The 16,594-nt window shown below is 31.3% G+C and overlaps 2 protein-coding genes across 2 annotated transcripts; one reads left to right on the top strand and one right to left on the bottom strand.

The window, feature by feature from the left end:
- Window positions 1–599: 599 nt before the first annotated feature.
- On the top strand, window positions 600–3,830 carry LOC106357450 (L-type lectin-domain containing receptor kinase S.4). The gene has a single exon (XM_013797120.2). The coding sequence runs from the start codon at window positions 1,144–1,146 to the stop codon at window positions 3,193–3,195; it is 2,052 nt and encodes a 683-aa protein (XP_013652574.2). The 5' UTR covers window positions 600–1,143; the 3' UTR covers window positions 3,196–3,830.
- A 1,776-nt stretch (window positions 3,831–5,606) lies between these two features.
- On the bottom strand, window positions 5,607–9,790 carry LOC125575440 (triosephosphate isomerase, cytosolic-like). Its single transcript, XM_048735551.1, has 5 exons — window positions 9,713–9,790; window positions 9,497–9,629; window positions 8,112–8,194; window positions 6,569–6,716; window positions 5,607–5,752 (listed from the first exon to the last, which is right to left on the bottom strand). The coding sequence occupies exons 1-5, from the start codon at window positions 9,788–9,790 to the stop codon at window positions 5,607–5,609; spliced, it is 588 nt and encodes a 195-aa protein (XP_048591508.1).
- Window positions 9,791–16,594: the final 6,804 nt, after the last annotated feature.

Genomic DNA, 16,594 nt, shown 5'->3' with positions numbered 1-16,594 from the left:
ATCCAAGAATATTGTCTACAACTTTTCTGAAATTCTGCATGCATTTCAATAATTTTCAATGTCAAGTGGATGAATCGTTCACACAATTCATCTATATAGAAATGCGTGTCACAATACTTTTATGATATTTAATCTGATCAAATTTATCGAATGGTGAAAGTATATAAAGCTGTTTTCTTGGTATCAGGTTAAGTGCACTTGCTCAAGACATTGTCACTGGTGCCGAAGCCACGTTACTGATTACTTGACCAGGCTGTATACGTTTGAGTTACTCCAATGTGTGCGTATAACTAGTTCTGCTTATATAATCTAAGATTATATTTCTCACGTATGCTTAATACAAACGAAAGGACTACTAACCGAGGAATTTATAAATGGGGTTTAAAAAAAGAGTTGTTTTTATCAGTGATAAAAACAATTCAATCTCTTCTTAAAAACTTTCAGAACTATCAAATACGTCGAAGCAAAAAAAAAAATTATTCCTGCATGTATTGTTTCTGGACCTACGTACATATAGATTGTCAATCAGTAAATTAAACTAAAAGGAACGAAAATAATAGTGCTAAAGATTTCTTTAAACCATAACATACCAGTTTAAAAATCATCAAACAACGAGCCAGAACCTCTAATTCGTCGTTCATAACCAAAAAATGGTTAACTATTTAGACTTATAATACAAATTGTGAGCACACTTGGTTACAAATCAATACATAATTAATTGTTGATGGTATATGTACATAAGAAATCCATTAAGTTAAAGTTGTAAGTCGTTTGTTTACAAAGTATAAGTACTTTGTTCATTGCTTAAACTAATCAATACCGACGATCTCGACTGATATCAACAACATCGATATAGTAAATAGTACTAACCTCGTATAATTGTAGTTGAAGTAAGTTCAGTTTGCTGATGAATACTATAATACTGTGATCTGTATAGAAATAATCACATGTTCCCAAATAACCAGCATCATTCTCAGCACCACATGCTTTCATAATCGTCATTTGTCACCATCAAATCTTCCTCTTTCTAACCATATCATAGAACTATAACATCATAGCTCATCAACCATATACAAGTCTCTTTACTTCTCACACAAGGAAACAATTTACAGAGAATCTAAAACTCTAAAACACACATTGTTGATGGAGACTTTTGTCTTCGTCTGGCTGCTTCTCATCTTCTTCACACACTTGGCTTCATCTCTAACACAAGACTTCTCTTTCATTGGCTTCAAAAAAGCCTCTCCAAATCTAATCATGTCAGGAGTTACAGAGATAGCCAACACTGGAGCCATCAGGCTCACTACGGACACAAGTCGCGTGATTGGTCACGCCTTCTACTCCTTACCAATCCGGTTCAAGCCACCTGGACAAAACCGAGCTCTCTCTTTCTCCACCTCTTTTGTAATCGCCATGGTTCCAGAGTACGTCACACTTGGAGGTCATGGACTTGCCTTCACCATCACGCCAACTCCAAATCTCCAAGGCTCTCTTTCTAGCCAGTACTTAGGGATTTTGAACTCAAGCCGAGCTAACGTCTCTAGCCACTTCTTCGCTGTGGAGTTCGATACCGTCAAGGATTTGGAGTTTGAGGACATCAATGACAACCATGTCGGAATCGATATAAACAGTTTGGAGTCAAGTGCTTCAACTCCAGCTGCCTACTTTCTCCCTAACTCAACCAAGAAAGAGCTGTTCCTCGACAGTGGTAGAGTGATTCAAGCTTGGATTGATTACGATTCAAACAAGAAAAGGTTAGACGTTAAGCTTTCTCCACTCTCTGAGAAACCAAAGTTGTCTCTTCTCTCTTACAATATAGATCTGTCCACTGTCTTTGGAGATGAAATGTATGTTGGATTCTCTGCTTCGACCGGTTTGCTAGCTAGTTCCCATTACATCTTAGGTTGGAACTTTAACATGAGTGGAGAAGCTTTGTCTCTGTCTCTACCCTCTCTCCCTAGGGTTCCACGTCCACTTAAGAAGAAGAAGAGCCCCGGCTTGATCCTAGGGGTATCTCTCTCGTGTTCCCTTTTGGTCATAGCGGGTCTTGTCGCTGCAGTTATGTTTGGTATTAAAAAGGTCAAAGATGAAGACAGAGTTGAAGAGTGGGAGCTTGACTTTGGTCCGCATAGATTCTCTTATAGAGAGCTGAAAAAAGCTACGAATGGTTTTGCGGACAAGGAGCTTCTCGGGTCTGGTGGATTTGGGAAAGTATACAAAGGGAAGCTTCCAGATTCAGAAGAGTTTGTAGCTGTCAAGAGAATCTCTCACGAGTCAAGACAAGGTGTACGGGAGTTCATGTCTGAAGTCTCGAGCATTGGTCACCTCAGGCATAGGAATCTTGTTCAGTTGCTAGGTTGGTGTCGAAGACGACAGGATTTGCTTCTGGTCTATGACTTCATGCCTAATGGAAGCTTAGACATGTACTTGTTCGGTGAAAACCCTAAAGTTATCTTGACTTGGGACCAACGCTTCAAAATTATCAAAGGGGTTGCTTCTGCTTTACTCTACTTGCATGAAGGATGGGAACAAACCGTTATTCACCGCGATATTAAAGCCGCAAACGTTTTGTTGGACGGTGATATGAACGGGCGTGTTGGAGATTTCGGTCTTGCTAAGTTATATGAGCATGGATCGAACCCTGGAGCTACAAGAGTGGTTGGTACGTTTGGGTACTTAGCTCCAGAACTTACTAAATCAGGAAAGTTAACAACAAGCACTGATGTTTATGCGTTTGGTGCGCTTCTATTGGAAGTAGCTTGCGGGAGAAGACCGATTGAGACAAATGCGTTACCGGAAGAGCTTGTAATGGTTGATTGGGTTTGGTCAAGGTGGCAAAGTGGAGACATTAGAGATGTTGTGGACAGGAGATTGAACGGTGAGTATGATGAAGATGAAGTGGTTATGGTTATCAAACTAGGCCTTCTTTGTTCGAACAACTCACCTGAAGTTCGACCTACGATGAGACAAGTGGTTATGTATCTCGAGAAGCAGTTCCCGTCGCCGGAAGTTGTCCCTGCGCCAGATTTTTTAGATGCAAATGATAGTATGTGTCTTGATGATGGAAGCGGTAATATTAATGCTGGCGAGTTTGAGGACTTTGTGGACTCAGCTAGGTTTTATAGTGGACCGAATCCGACTACTAGTTCGTCTATATTCTCATTTGGGGGTAAAGCTAAAACCGATGGGAGATGATGGATGCTTAAGGTTATTTTAAAAGCATTTTGGTCACTTTTATGTACAATATTTCACCATGGAAAATGTAAGATATATGCTACATATATGAAAATGTGTTTATTATAAAAAAATTATATGAAATTTCTCAAATGAAACAGTTTAAAACATCAAACCATGCGTGATAGTGTAGTGGTGCGCAGACGATTGAGTTTGAAAGCTTAGATTTGAAGGCATTCCATCAGATGGTCACGCGGATATAATATATTGTTTGAGGACCATTTGAATACTCGGAAAAATGGTTCATCCGTGAACTGTATTTCTTCTTAGAAATTATGTATATTTCCATAGGTTTTTGATACTTTAATTAACTTTTAAAAAATTAAAACCTCATGAAAAATTGAGAACTCTTTACATGGAGATACATGAAAAATTCCAACCAACTCTCCATTAGCCTGAGATATATAACTCACTAATACTATACGTGAGTTTCAATAGGTGGGGGAGGTGAAGTTTAAGCACAATTTAAGATACCTCCCAAGTAATTGTCGAGTAAGTCAGAAGCTTGTCTTCTGGTACGTTCAGTGCGTGCATATCCAAGGAGTACGAAGCTGGCTTTGTCACCACTGTCGTACACAGATATCTCAGCACGGAACCTGTAATTATAACGGAAATGTTTTACCAAAAAAAAAAAAACAGAGAGGAGTTCGTGAACTAAAAATACTTTGCAACATCACAATAGTAGATTGAGTTTCGTCAATGTAACTGTGTGAGTGACATTACTTCACAACCCCGGTAACATTCTCACATCAACGATGTTGGCCCTCTGTAATACCACCCGGGATTTCTTTCGACATCGTCAACTGTCTCTGTGCAGTAGGAAAAAGCATTCAACATTTATTAGAGCAAAAAAAAAAAGTAAAACAATTCGGGGGTAAGTATACTATTCAGGCGGGAGTGAAATGTCAAATGTGGCTGTACCTGAACGGATTCATTGTTGACGAATGTGACTATCGCACCAATTGTGAGGGTTTCAATCTTCATTATATCTTCGATGTATTCACCAGTTCAGACGCGTTATGATGCACAGCTAGCCTACAACACAATATATTGTTCAGGTGGAAGGAAAACATTGGAAAGTTTTTAAAGCAGAAGCACATACCAAGATAGATACTGAATGGGTCGGCTGACCTTGTCGTCAATGAATACTCTGGAATCTGGAGGAATACATTGAGCTGAACCAGACCTTCCCTGTGAGTTTGGACATTGGGACAATATAGGAACAATCCAAAGGTTAGGACAAGAAAAATGACAGAAGCAGTGAAGTTGTAATAAGTGGCTAGCAACTAAAAGCAATTACAGACAGCCGGGATAAACATGATATACTATTGAGCCCTTGCATTTGGTCATTCAATGGTGAGTGAGTAAATTAATATGGAAGCATTACGAAGTTGGGTAGTAATATGGAATACAATTTGCTTACTCTTTAATTGTACGTGTATCTCCTTCCCCGTGATCATGTCAAGGACTGGACGTTTCTGGAGATGATGCTCATCGATGAGCTTCATGTGCCCAATAAATCTAAAACATTAATGCACCTACTACAAAACGGGGAGGAGAGGTCAGAACAGTTGGGGAATATTAAGCACAAACATGTTGCACTTATATAAAAATTAGGATATTCATCTTACTAAATAGATCCCTTTTAGGCTGCAAGTCGCTTGAAAACATCATCTCCAATTCAACATACCACCGCTAGCAAGGATTAAAAACCATATTATCCAACCACCTCTCAAGTTTGACGAACAGTTAAACATGCCCTTGTCTTATAGTCTGAACTAGCCCTTGCAAATAAATAAGATAAACAGTATAAAATATTTGGTATGAGTAAAAGTCTCAGTACAAAACGTTTCCTTTACTTTTCCTTGCTACTTGCTAGCTGTGAATTCCAAGCCCCGATGACTCTGTGACTTTCTTAAATGTGTCTCATGCCAGACAATTAAATGAATCAATTTCCAGTGTTTTCAGATAAACTGTACAATACTGTAAACAAAACGTAAATGTGAAAAAAAAAAGAATCACAGGGCTGTAACAATCCATATAATAACACAATTGAAGTATTTTAGATTATAAAATCTAGAGTAGGGATCAAGATGCTGAGGTGATTTTAGACTGGAATCTTGAAAGATTCAAACGTGAAAATATGCCGTGTATGAGCTTGTGTTGCTTCTCTAGCTTAAACCACAATTCATAAGTTGAGAAGCGGTTGCAGTCGGAGTAAGAAATTAAAATGCAACAAAGAAAAGGAGAAATATCACCTAGAAATTGGCTAGGTGGGTTGCCTTGTACGTTCATCATCATAACTGTCTTTATCATCTTAACAATCTCTTTCTCTGTTCCACTGAAAAACTCCAACACATCTCCTTCATTCTTTAGCTGTCTGCAACAACTCTCGTTAGCTTCTCGATAAGTACTGACGGCTGCTCGCACCTTCTGAGTTTAACATCCGACGACTCAGATTCATCAAGGCTTAACATTGTGGAGCTTGGATCTACACCAGGAATTGTCAGAATCATGCCTGCTGAGTCATGATCCACATATTCGTGATATTATATTGCAAGAGATTTAAGGATGCAAAAGGTCGCCTTAGATTAATCCAATTGAAGATCAGGGTGAGATGGGAGGATGAAAGAGAAATTGAACTTTAGTACAAAGGCATTGTAAAGTTATTTAAAGCCCGAGATCAAAACTCCTTGAATCCCAAACGAAAGTTAGCGTTAGTGGTTTTTGGGAAGAGGGATAGATTTGGCATGCAAATGTAATTCATGTTTGTTACCTGAGATGAGATGGCATGTTCTAATAATTTTATTGGCTTGAATTTATGTGCTGATGTTGACACTTTTTTTTATCAAATAACCGGTATACTTTATTAGTACATATCCTCATTATAATCGCCTTTTCCTCTTTTTTTTTGCATTTTTTTTCTGTTAAACTGTAAATATCATATAATGAATAGAAGATTTTATAAAAAAAAATCTTAAGTCTGAACCATCTTAACAAAATAAAATAAAAAAGCAAGACGGATCACTAAAAATTCAACCTACAAAAAACAATTATCTCAGCCACATAACAATAAAGGACCCAAATGCTTTCTGAGTCTTCTTGTTGAGATGATGTTCCTTATCTCTTTGTCAATTCCATAGAACACAGTTGCAGCCGTGAGTGATGTCTGATTGTGAATCAGGTTGTTTCTCTGCTTCCATTGATGGTATAATATATGAACCACTATCTTCCTTAGAGTAGGTAGCTTATTCGATGATGTATCTCTGATCCAAGACAAGAGCTCTGCCCAGTTGGTGAACATTGTGTGTGGCGGCCTGCATCTGAGAAGTACCTCCCTCCAAATCTCTTGACTGTACTCGCAAGAGAGCAGTAGATGATCTCTGGTTTCGTCCAAACGGGAACAGAACGGGCATGTGGGTGAGACTGGTAAGCCCCATTCTGCTAGTCTTGATCTCGTTGGGAGCTTGTCGTTTTGTTTCCTTAATCTCAAACGTTTTTATTGATAAATTTGAAATTCAGAAATATTCTAGAGAAAAAGATTAGGATAGCACCAAACCAAGTTTTTGTTCATAAACTAGCACTCAAGGCTCAAAGTCACAAAAATAAGTTTCATTAAAGAGGTAAATATACACTTATACCCTTTGGATTAATTAATTCAAACTTTAGGGTTTAGAGTTAAGGGATGGAGTTTTGGAATTAGGGTTTAAAATTTTATAAAATAAAAAAAAATAAATACTAAAAAATTTAAAATAAAAATTTAAAAAACAGTTTCAAAAAGTATTTTTGAATTATAAAAAGAAAATGTGAAAAAATCAAAAAAAAATATTTCAAAAAAAATTATAAAAAATTTCGAATCTGAAACTATAAAAAAAATTTCTTTTTTTTTTATTTTAATTTTATTTGTTTTTATTTATTTTTGTTTATTTAATTTTAAATCAAGAGTATTAGAGATATTTTACCCTTTAATGAATGTCATTTTTGTAACTTTCTTTTTCTAGTAACATTTTTGAGACAAAAACTCAAAAGGTGCTATTATTGACAATTGCCCAATATTCTATCAAAAATTAGAAATTTGATAAACTAAAATGCATAAAGCGATAGATAAAAAATAAAACTTAATACCCACTCATTGACACCGGGAGTTTCATCATTCATTCAGTACTTTACTTTTTGCAGTGTGAGTGGAACAAATGACATATCATTATATCTAGGCCTAATTATATCAGGTCTCTAGATACATGTAAGCAGCGACAGAGTAAAAAGTAGTTATAACACCTTTTTGTACCGTGATTGTGTTACCGCCGCACTGAAAGCAGTACAAACATGCATTGATCATGTATCAATGAAAAAAAAAATTAGAATAGAAAAAACACATCACATTTGTGATTTGAGTTTTAATACATTATACTGGGCTTGGGCTTAATTAATGCCCAAAAAAAACTGTCTACGTTGGGTTATTATTTTTTCTTTTCATTTAATAAGATAGCATGACCTTACAAAAATCATGAAAACACAAAACTAGGACCGTTAGGAAGATCGAACACACAACTCCACTAAGGAAGATTAAAAAGGAGAGACTGTAATTTGACAGCTAAATAAATTGGCGAAGACAATGATATTTGTTGCGTTCTCAAGACAACATACAACCGAAGCAAAGAGTAATATAATGCTTGTATCAACTTATTCATTTTTTATCAGAGTTTAGATTGAATACACAAAAGGATTTGAGATTGCTTAGTGAAAGCGCTTTTCTTCACCTCCGCAGCTTAAATGATGTCGATAAACTCAGGATGCAAAAGCAACAGTGAAAGAAGACACATTAGGTAATGGTATTGATTGAAACAAACTAAGAGATCAGAACATAATATATGTACCTTTAGAGAAGGACCACCGACCAAGAAACCATCCACATCGGTCTGACCATCTAGCTCCTGACAATTACCACTATTCACGGATCCTGATAATTTATTTGCATAATCAAGCTAAGTATCAAAAAAACTTTATGATGCCATTTAGATCAAATAAAAGTACTATTTACCTCCATAAATGATGTGGGTTGTAGCAGCGACATCCTCACCCACGTTCTTTGCAAGCCATTTCCTTAGCTCATCATGTACATAAGGAGGGAGAGAGAGAGAGAGAGAGAGAGAGAGAGAGAGAGAGAGAGAGAGAGAGAGAGAGAGAGAGAGAGAGAGAGAGAGAGAGAGAGAGAGAGAGAGAGAGAGAGAGAGAGAGAGAGAGAGAGAGAGAGAGAGAGAGAGAGAGAGAGAGAGAGAGAGAGAGAGAGTTTTCATATCAATAAGCAATAACGCTTCACTGCTCACACACATAGATAATAACTTACTTCGTGAGCTTGAGCTGGGGTAGCTTCCGGTTCAAATGGTCAGCACTGGTCCATAGTCTATGACAACATTTGACCAGTTCGACACCGATCTGCCATTACCAACAAAGAGAAGGTCTTTGTAAGAAAATGGGCAGTAAAATATTTATTTGGAAATAAATATTAACAAAGTATAGTAAATGCAATGTATGGATAAGTTAACAGAAAAAGACTAGGATAGCACCAAACCAAGTTTTTGTTCCCAAAGTAGCACTCAAGGCTCAAAGTCACAAAAATAGGTTTCATTAAAGAGGTAAATATACACTTATACCCTTTGGGTTAATTAATCCAAACCTTAGGGTTTAGAGTTAAGAGATGGGGTTTTGGAATTAGGGTTTAAAATTTTATGAAAAATAAATACTAAAATAAAAAAATAAAAATTTTAAAATCAGTTTCAAAAGTATTTTTAAATTATAAAAAGAAAATTTGAAAAAAAAATAAAATAAAAATTCGAAAAAAAAAATTTCAAAAAAAAATTATAAAAATTTCGAATCTGAAAGCATATAATCTGAAACTATAAATTTTTTTTTTTTTTTTTCATTTTTTTTATTTTTATTTTATTTTTATTTTATTTATTTTTATTTATTTTTGTTTGTTTATTTAATTTTAAACCAAGGGTATTAGAGATATTTTACCCTTTAATGAATGTCATTTTTGTGACTTTCTCCTTCTAGTGCTATTTTTGAGATATAAACTTCAAAAGGTGCTATTATTGACAATTGCCCATAAGTTAAAGTCACCATGTATTGCCTTACTAAAGTAGCTATGCACGTAGAGCGAGTAGAAACGAGAACTAATATCATGATAACAGGCTCACAGTGTCAAAGAGAACAAACTAAAACAGCAAAAAGAGATAAAAGTGTTTGACAATATACATACCAGCAATAGCTTTAGTCTGGGCAGCCACAACATCCATGGTCGACCCAGCCTCTCGCTGCTCAAGAGTCTCACCAACACAAGCAATCACTTTCAAACCCTGAGCAAGTGCATAGGCAACCTTGTCTCCGAAGAACTACATTTGTAGGATTGAGGTCAATTATCAAAATCATAGCTCTCAAATCCAAATGGTAGAGACATGAATGAAAGGTCACCAACCTCGTTTGATTCATTGAGGAGTGCCCTCCTTTCAGAGTGACCAAGGATAAACCATGGCATGTCCAAGTTCACAAGCATCTCCGCACGGAATACACACAAGTCACAGAATTCATAAGAAGCATGATATAATATGAAACAAGTCCATTGGTTGAACAATATGTTGTGACAATGCCTCTTGTGCCTAACTTCATAGAGTTGGTTCTGTTTCTTCCAATTTAAAAGTATCCTTTGGACAGTACTATGATTGCTGAAAACTATATTGTTGTGACTATTTCAAATACAGTAAAAATTCTATAAATTAATACTCGTTAAATTAATAAACACTATAAATTAATAAATTTTTTTGGTCCCGAGATAGGTCAGTTCAGAATATCATACAAATCGATAAAATAATAAGATAATATTTTTTACAAAGTCCTATGTAAATATATGATCCCATAAAAATCATAAGTTAATAATCTATATATATAATGTTTTATATAAAGGGATAATTTGCAAAATACCCTATTTAAGATTTGAAATTTGAAAAATACATTGTCTCTATTTTTTTTTGAAAACTACACTTTCATTAATGTGAATTTACCTTTTTACCCCATTTTGATATTTCAATAATTAATATATAAATTTGAAATTATAATTATTTATGTTTAGGATAAATATGTGTTTAAGATAAATATATTTTTAAGATAATTATCATGAAGTTTATATAGATTTTAATTTATTTTGTTAACTTTATATAAACACAAGTCAAGTCTCATTCTATACAAATTTCATTATTTCTTGAAGCAGAGACCAAGTTAATTCTTCTAATATGATATTCACATATGTGTTTATTTTGTTTTACTTTGAATATGAACACTAATTATCATTCATCGCTTTGGCTTGTTATTCTTCTTTTTAATGTGACATGAAAAACATGAACTCAGATCCAAGTAAATTTGCATGTAATCATCACTACCCTAGTTACTTGCTTATCAAGTTATCTGTTTGGGGGAAAACTCTTATGGACAGAGAAAGCAGAGGATGAATATTAGAGATGATTGACGATGATAATATTGTAGATGGGTTCAAGAGAGGGAGAGAATCTCATAGTTTCCATCCACATCAATCATTTTCTCAGGAATGAAGACAAGAACCCCGAAGCTAAACCAAAAGTTTCGAAGGATGAACAAAGGGATGATGATGACTAAAACTATTGGTTTTACCAAAAAAAAGGTAGAAATAGCGAACATACATAGTAGATGTTTATATATATATATATATATTTATATAGATGGATACGCTTCTTGTATAGTTCATCAAGTTTTTGATCAACTGCATCGTGTACTGCAAGAAAGCTCTAGCCAGCGCTGAATCTAAATGAAAACGAAAAAAGCAGACATGTTTTTTTCTTATTCATGGTTTCACATTCTTAGTTTCACAAACAAACATAGTGGAAGAATAAAAGAGAAGCAGACCTAGACACTGAAATCTGATCATGAATCAACAAACCACTTGAGATGAGAAAAAAAATCTGTAAAACTAAAGAAAGGAAAAAAGATCAGAAATGGAGAGGAAAGGAAAAGGAGACGAGAAGACGAGACGCATCTTGCATTCTTTTATTTTTTTCAAAATAATAATAATAAATTTAAGATATATTAAAAAGATATGAAAAAGATATTGTGTAGTATATTAAAAGATATTCTCTAACGATTTTTTTTTATAATTTTTTGAAAATTGTTTAATAGGAATTGAGAAATATTAAGATTGGGCAATTTGGTAAATTTATATATAAATAAGTGTATTTTTCAAAAAGCTTAAACAAGGGTGCATTTTTCAAATTATATTCTTATTGAAGTGCATTTATCCAAATTTTCCCTTATATAAATGCAAATTAAACATAATATTGTTGGTTTTATAATCACAATGAAATTATCTATATTTTTCTTTAAATTTTAATATATTTTGATAATATTTAGTAAAATTATATATAAAACCATATTTGAATTCTATGAAACATAAAATATACACCAAATAATATAATAAAAAATATGAAAACCTAATTGCTAAATTTAATTAATGAGTATACGATAAAATCAGATATTTTTATTTTATAAATAAAAATATTCAAAATAGAAAAAAAAGTAGAGTTTTCTTGTATATCATAATATCCAAACAAATTGGTGATTATCTGTTACGGTGGAATCATACAAAATAAATAATTTATATTAGCGAAAATGGATTTGCATTGGAAAAAAACGATGGGTTAGAATGGAATCTTTGAGAGAATCCAACTTCTTCTGCCCCACATCGAACACACTTCGTGTCACATCGAATACCTTTGAATTCAAACTCATATTTCAGTCTTTTTCTGGATCAACATTCTTATAGATTCTTTGGTTGTGATTGGTGACTTCTGTATCGCGGAATTCAAAGCGGAATTTAGAAAACCACAGTGCATTCACCAATCAAGAATCTGGTGCATAAAAGCGTTTTTTATTTACTAAAAAAGTTAAATCCGCACACAGTTTCCAAAGCATCTAAATACTTGAGTTTAGTCACACACCTAAAACCATGTGGTCCGGCAAAAAACGCCTTTACACAGTAGTGACTTTTTTTTCTGACTTTTTTTGTTTTAGTTAATATTTTTATTTATAGTATATATGTTAGTGATACGTGGAATAATCTGTATAAGTGTATCACTCTTCATTTTGTTGTATGTGAATTCTGAACCAAAGAGAAATTTGTTTTCTCTCGTACTTATCAAGCAACATACGTATTTTTAAGGTATGATTTGTAGTTTATAGAAATTATATAATATACATTAAATAATGTGATATAATATTGACATAATTAGCGTTAGTAAAATTGGTTCGTAATGATGTTAAATAATTATTGTAAACTGAAGTACTTACGCAGGTGATGAAATCAAATGTGTTAGTTTTTTTTTTTTAACACAATCAAATGTGTTAGTCATATTTATTAATATTAATAATATTTATGACAAGTGATCGGTAACTTTAAGCTATATAAATATTAGTCATTACATAAAATGTAAATTATAGCTATTTCATATATTATTTTAATATATTCTATATTTTATATCATTATTATTTTACTTTAAAAAAATTATCCAATACCGCAAATATATATCGTCACCAATCAAACAATATTCAGCACCGCTTTTTACTGAAAACCGCAGTTGTACCATACCGCCATTTCAATTCCGTACGAACCGCAATTGTGCCGTTCCGTACTTTAATTCTGTACCGCTTTTATTACTAATTCCGCCGTCACCAATCCGAGCCTTTGAAATAATATGAGCATTTAGAGATATCTTTCTCGGGAACACCGATAATTTCCTATCAATTTTGTATTTTGTTGAAAGCCAATTCAAATTTTTTTGTTAGATTCTGTTAATATTTTTTATTTTCTCTTGGATTTTATTTTTTAATTATAAAAAATTGTTTTATTAGGAATAGAGAGAACCAGTACTTTTTATGAGTAGCAGCACACTTTGAATTCTAGGTCCATCTTAGGTGCATAATACTTTTAATGGAGTATATTACATACCTTTGTTTTTGCATAATACGCTTAATGTAGTATGATTCTTTCTTTTTTTTGTTACAGGCGTACTGTAGATGATTAGGTCCCATATTGGATACATGTTCCTCTATTTGTTATTCATATTTTAGTGATCTATTTTGTCAAAGCCTCATTGGTCGACAAGATTATAAAAACTGTTTTACATATAGTTAATGTGTGAAAATATATTATTTTATATGAATAAATTCTAAATATAGATTTTGGTAAGACTTTTTAAAAAAAAAATTAGTTTTCTTGAACCACAAAATCTAATCAACTTATATGGGTTAATTATGAGGACAATTTTTTTAGCTTTTCTAATTTCTTTAATTTCTTACTTGAAATTAACTTGTTTTCTTCATAATACAAATATTTTGTTTTCCTAATCCATACATATTTTTGGATTGGTACAAATTATTTTTGCATTTTCATATTATATTAGAGATGTATCACAGTTCTATTTGGAAAGATCATTGGCCAAATTTCCTCAATATCTTTCCGAATAGAGATATGCCACGTTTCTAATATGTAAGGAACAAGTACATCTTGATTAGGATGTGAGAATAATATGCACATATAGCCATCTAAGCGTTCTTATTGTCAATTATCTTTAGGAACTAATCCCATCTCACTGATTAGGAATAAAATATTTTTTATTTTTTATTCTATTTAACAAAATGCTTTTAATTGTCAAGAAGATATTATAAAAAAGAAATAAACACATTAAGAAGACGATGTGCTTATGTTCTAAAATATTCTGTCTTCAAGTTCTAAAATGTAAGCTGCAGTGTCCTTTTTATTAACCCTTAAACGATGATAATGAATTTATGATAAAATGAAACTAAATTTTATAGTATTATCATATTTATACTTATCAAAATTCATTTTTATGCATTGAATATACTGTATTGGGATTTATTTATTTTATATGAACTTATTATTAAATTTAGATATATATAAAAAAAAATTAATATTAGCATGGATCATTTTGTTGTAGAGATCTTTTCTCTGTAATTTTAGTTTCTAAATTTTATAATAACTAGAAAGAAATAAATATTATAAGTAAATAAAATTATATTACATAAAATCATCATATTCTATATATTCATTTCATGTACTTTCATTTTTTATAAATAATTATAAGTAAATACAATTATATTACCTAGAATCATCTTAATTAATTAATCTTATTGAATTAAATTAATTTTAATTTTAATAATTCAATTATAAAATAGGATAATATATCGTCTATGAATTTTGTTTAATAGATTATTAAAATTATTTAATTAAATAATTTTAAATATTTTGAGAACTTAAGATAGAAAAGCCGAAATTAGCACACAAATTTGGATGAAACCATATAAAAATACTATTAAAACATCAAATATTATGTTTTTTTGAAAAATATGCACATAATCCATTTTTTATATGCTTGATAAGTAAATTATTATACCTTTGATTTTTACATATCTCGATTTTTAATAATTTTTATAATCACTAAATGCTCCAAATTTAATGTTTTGACATCTTATATTTGGTTATTTTAAAAATATTCTCTTTTATTATATATTTATATATATAATAAAAAGAAGACATATTTTAGCTCTCTATTTATTTAAACAATAATTTTATGTGATGTTTATTTTTATCAAAATAAATCAAAAGTTTTCCAAAGAACTTATTTTCAAATAGCGTATTAATAGTATAATACATAAATAATTGAGAAATAAAACTAAATTAGATAAAACTGTAAAGCTTAGTTTTAGAAATTAATTATGTTTTCAATCCCATTTTAGGCAGAACTGATCAACTAATTCTTTTATTCCAGTTTGATTTATTCAATTAATAAAATTAAACGCAGATATATAGCTCAGAGGCTTAGAAAAAAATATCATTTATTTGCATCAAGCATCGTAAGACAAAAATAAATAATTAGCCTACTAAACATCATTAAAATTTTGTCTTTCATATTTTTTTTATGTTTTTCGTATTAATAAAATACTAAAACATTTTATCAATTTTCTAAAAAATTCACATCTTATGAAAAAATTAATTTATTAATCAAAATGGAATTTGATACATATTTTGTAAATATGTTTTGTTTCTTGGCAAAACATTTGGCACAACTGTGTATTAAACATATGTTGTTCATCTTTCTTTTTTGCTTCATACATTACTTACAACAAATCTGAGACTATGGATACCTTAGATTCAAAGAATGTTGTTTTGAGTGTATATTAGATTCAAAATTTTGGAATTACAGAGTATTTAATATACAAGACACTGTATACAGAAACAAAAGATATGTAAACTAAAATAACATATGAAAAACTCAAACACTGTAATCAAATTAATATAACTTTATATTACTAACATGTAAATCCCCTGTTTCTTTTATAAATTATTTATAGAATTTTGAATTTAATAACTATATGTATCATGTGCTAATAAATTTAGAGATGTACTTTGAATATTCAAATTTTGGTATTATTAAATTTGAAATGGTTATTTTTAAATAACTCAACCAACACGCTAAATATATCGCTAAATTATATACAGTAAAAATCTATAATTTAATAATATTGGGAGTATAGAACTTTATTAATTTATAGGATTCTTTTTTTTAGATTTATATCTTTTAGAATATATTTTTCCATAATAAGAAAAAAAAACATTTTATTTCACTGTTTATATATTCATTAAATTTTATACATTCAACTTGCATATCTTTTTATTATATTATTTGATGTATATGAGATATGTATCATGCAATTTAAATGTGTTTTAAAATTAGTTCTTAGATATTATCAAATAATAAGAAATCTTAAGAAAAATAGAAATAAAATCCACTATAACATAAACAAATAATACAATATATCATTTCTACTTATATAAACTATATATATATATATATAATTTATTAATTTATTATTTTAGTGGGATTATTTATTTACATGGGATCTTCAAAAAAAATGTTATCTTTTTATTTTATTGATTTGTGTTATATTTTGCACCGGTCAACCGATAAAATTTATTAATATAGTCGTTATTAATTTATAGATTTGTTACTGTATATAGTTACATGAAAACTCTAGATTTGTAAAATTCAATTAAATAAATCATCTGAACTATGTTATAATCATTCTTTCATTTCAACCCAATTTTTTTTGAAGTTTAATTTATGATGAAAATCCGGTATCATACTCCAACATTTGCTTGTTAACACCTCATTAGCTCATTTTGATTTAATCATAGCTAGTCAATATATTTTAATTGTTAACTAGCGCGCAGGTTTTTGTTCTTGATAATTATATATTT

This window comes from Brassica napus, chromosome A7 (genome assembly GCF_020379485.1).
Source record: "Brassica napus cultivar Da-Ae chromosome A7, Da-Ae, whole genome shotgun sequence".
Lineage (NCBI taxonomy): Eukaryota > Viridiplantae > Streptophyta > Magnoliopsida > Brassicales > Brassicaceae > Brassica > Brassica napus.
This window is presented reverse-complemented; position numbering and strand designations above follow the sequence as displayed.

Excerpts from the sequence above, each read along its gene's own strand:
- LOC106357450 (XM_013797120.2), top strand. The coding sequence starts at position 1,144 with ATGGAGACTTTTGTCTTCGTCTGGCTGCTTCTCATCTTCTTCACACAC.
- LOC125575440 (XM_048735551.1), bottom strand. The coding sequence starts at position 9,790 with ATGCTTGTGAACTTGGACATGCCATGGTTTATCCTTGGTCACTCTGAA. Across the intron at positions 9,630-9,712 it reads TCCTCAATGAATCAAACGAG|TTCTTCGGAGACAAGGTTGC; the intron begins GTTGGTGACCTT and ends CTACAAATGTAG. Across the intron at positions 6,717-8,111 it reads TCGGTGGTCCTTCTCTAAAG|GAAACAAAACGACAAGCTCC; the intron begins GTACATATATTA and ends TTTGAGATTAAG.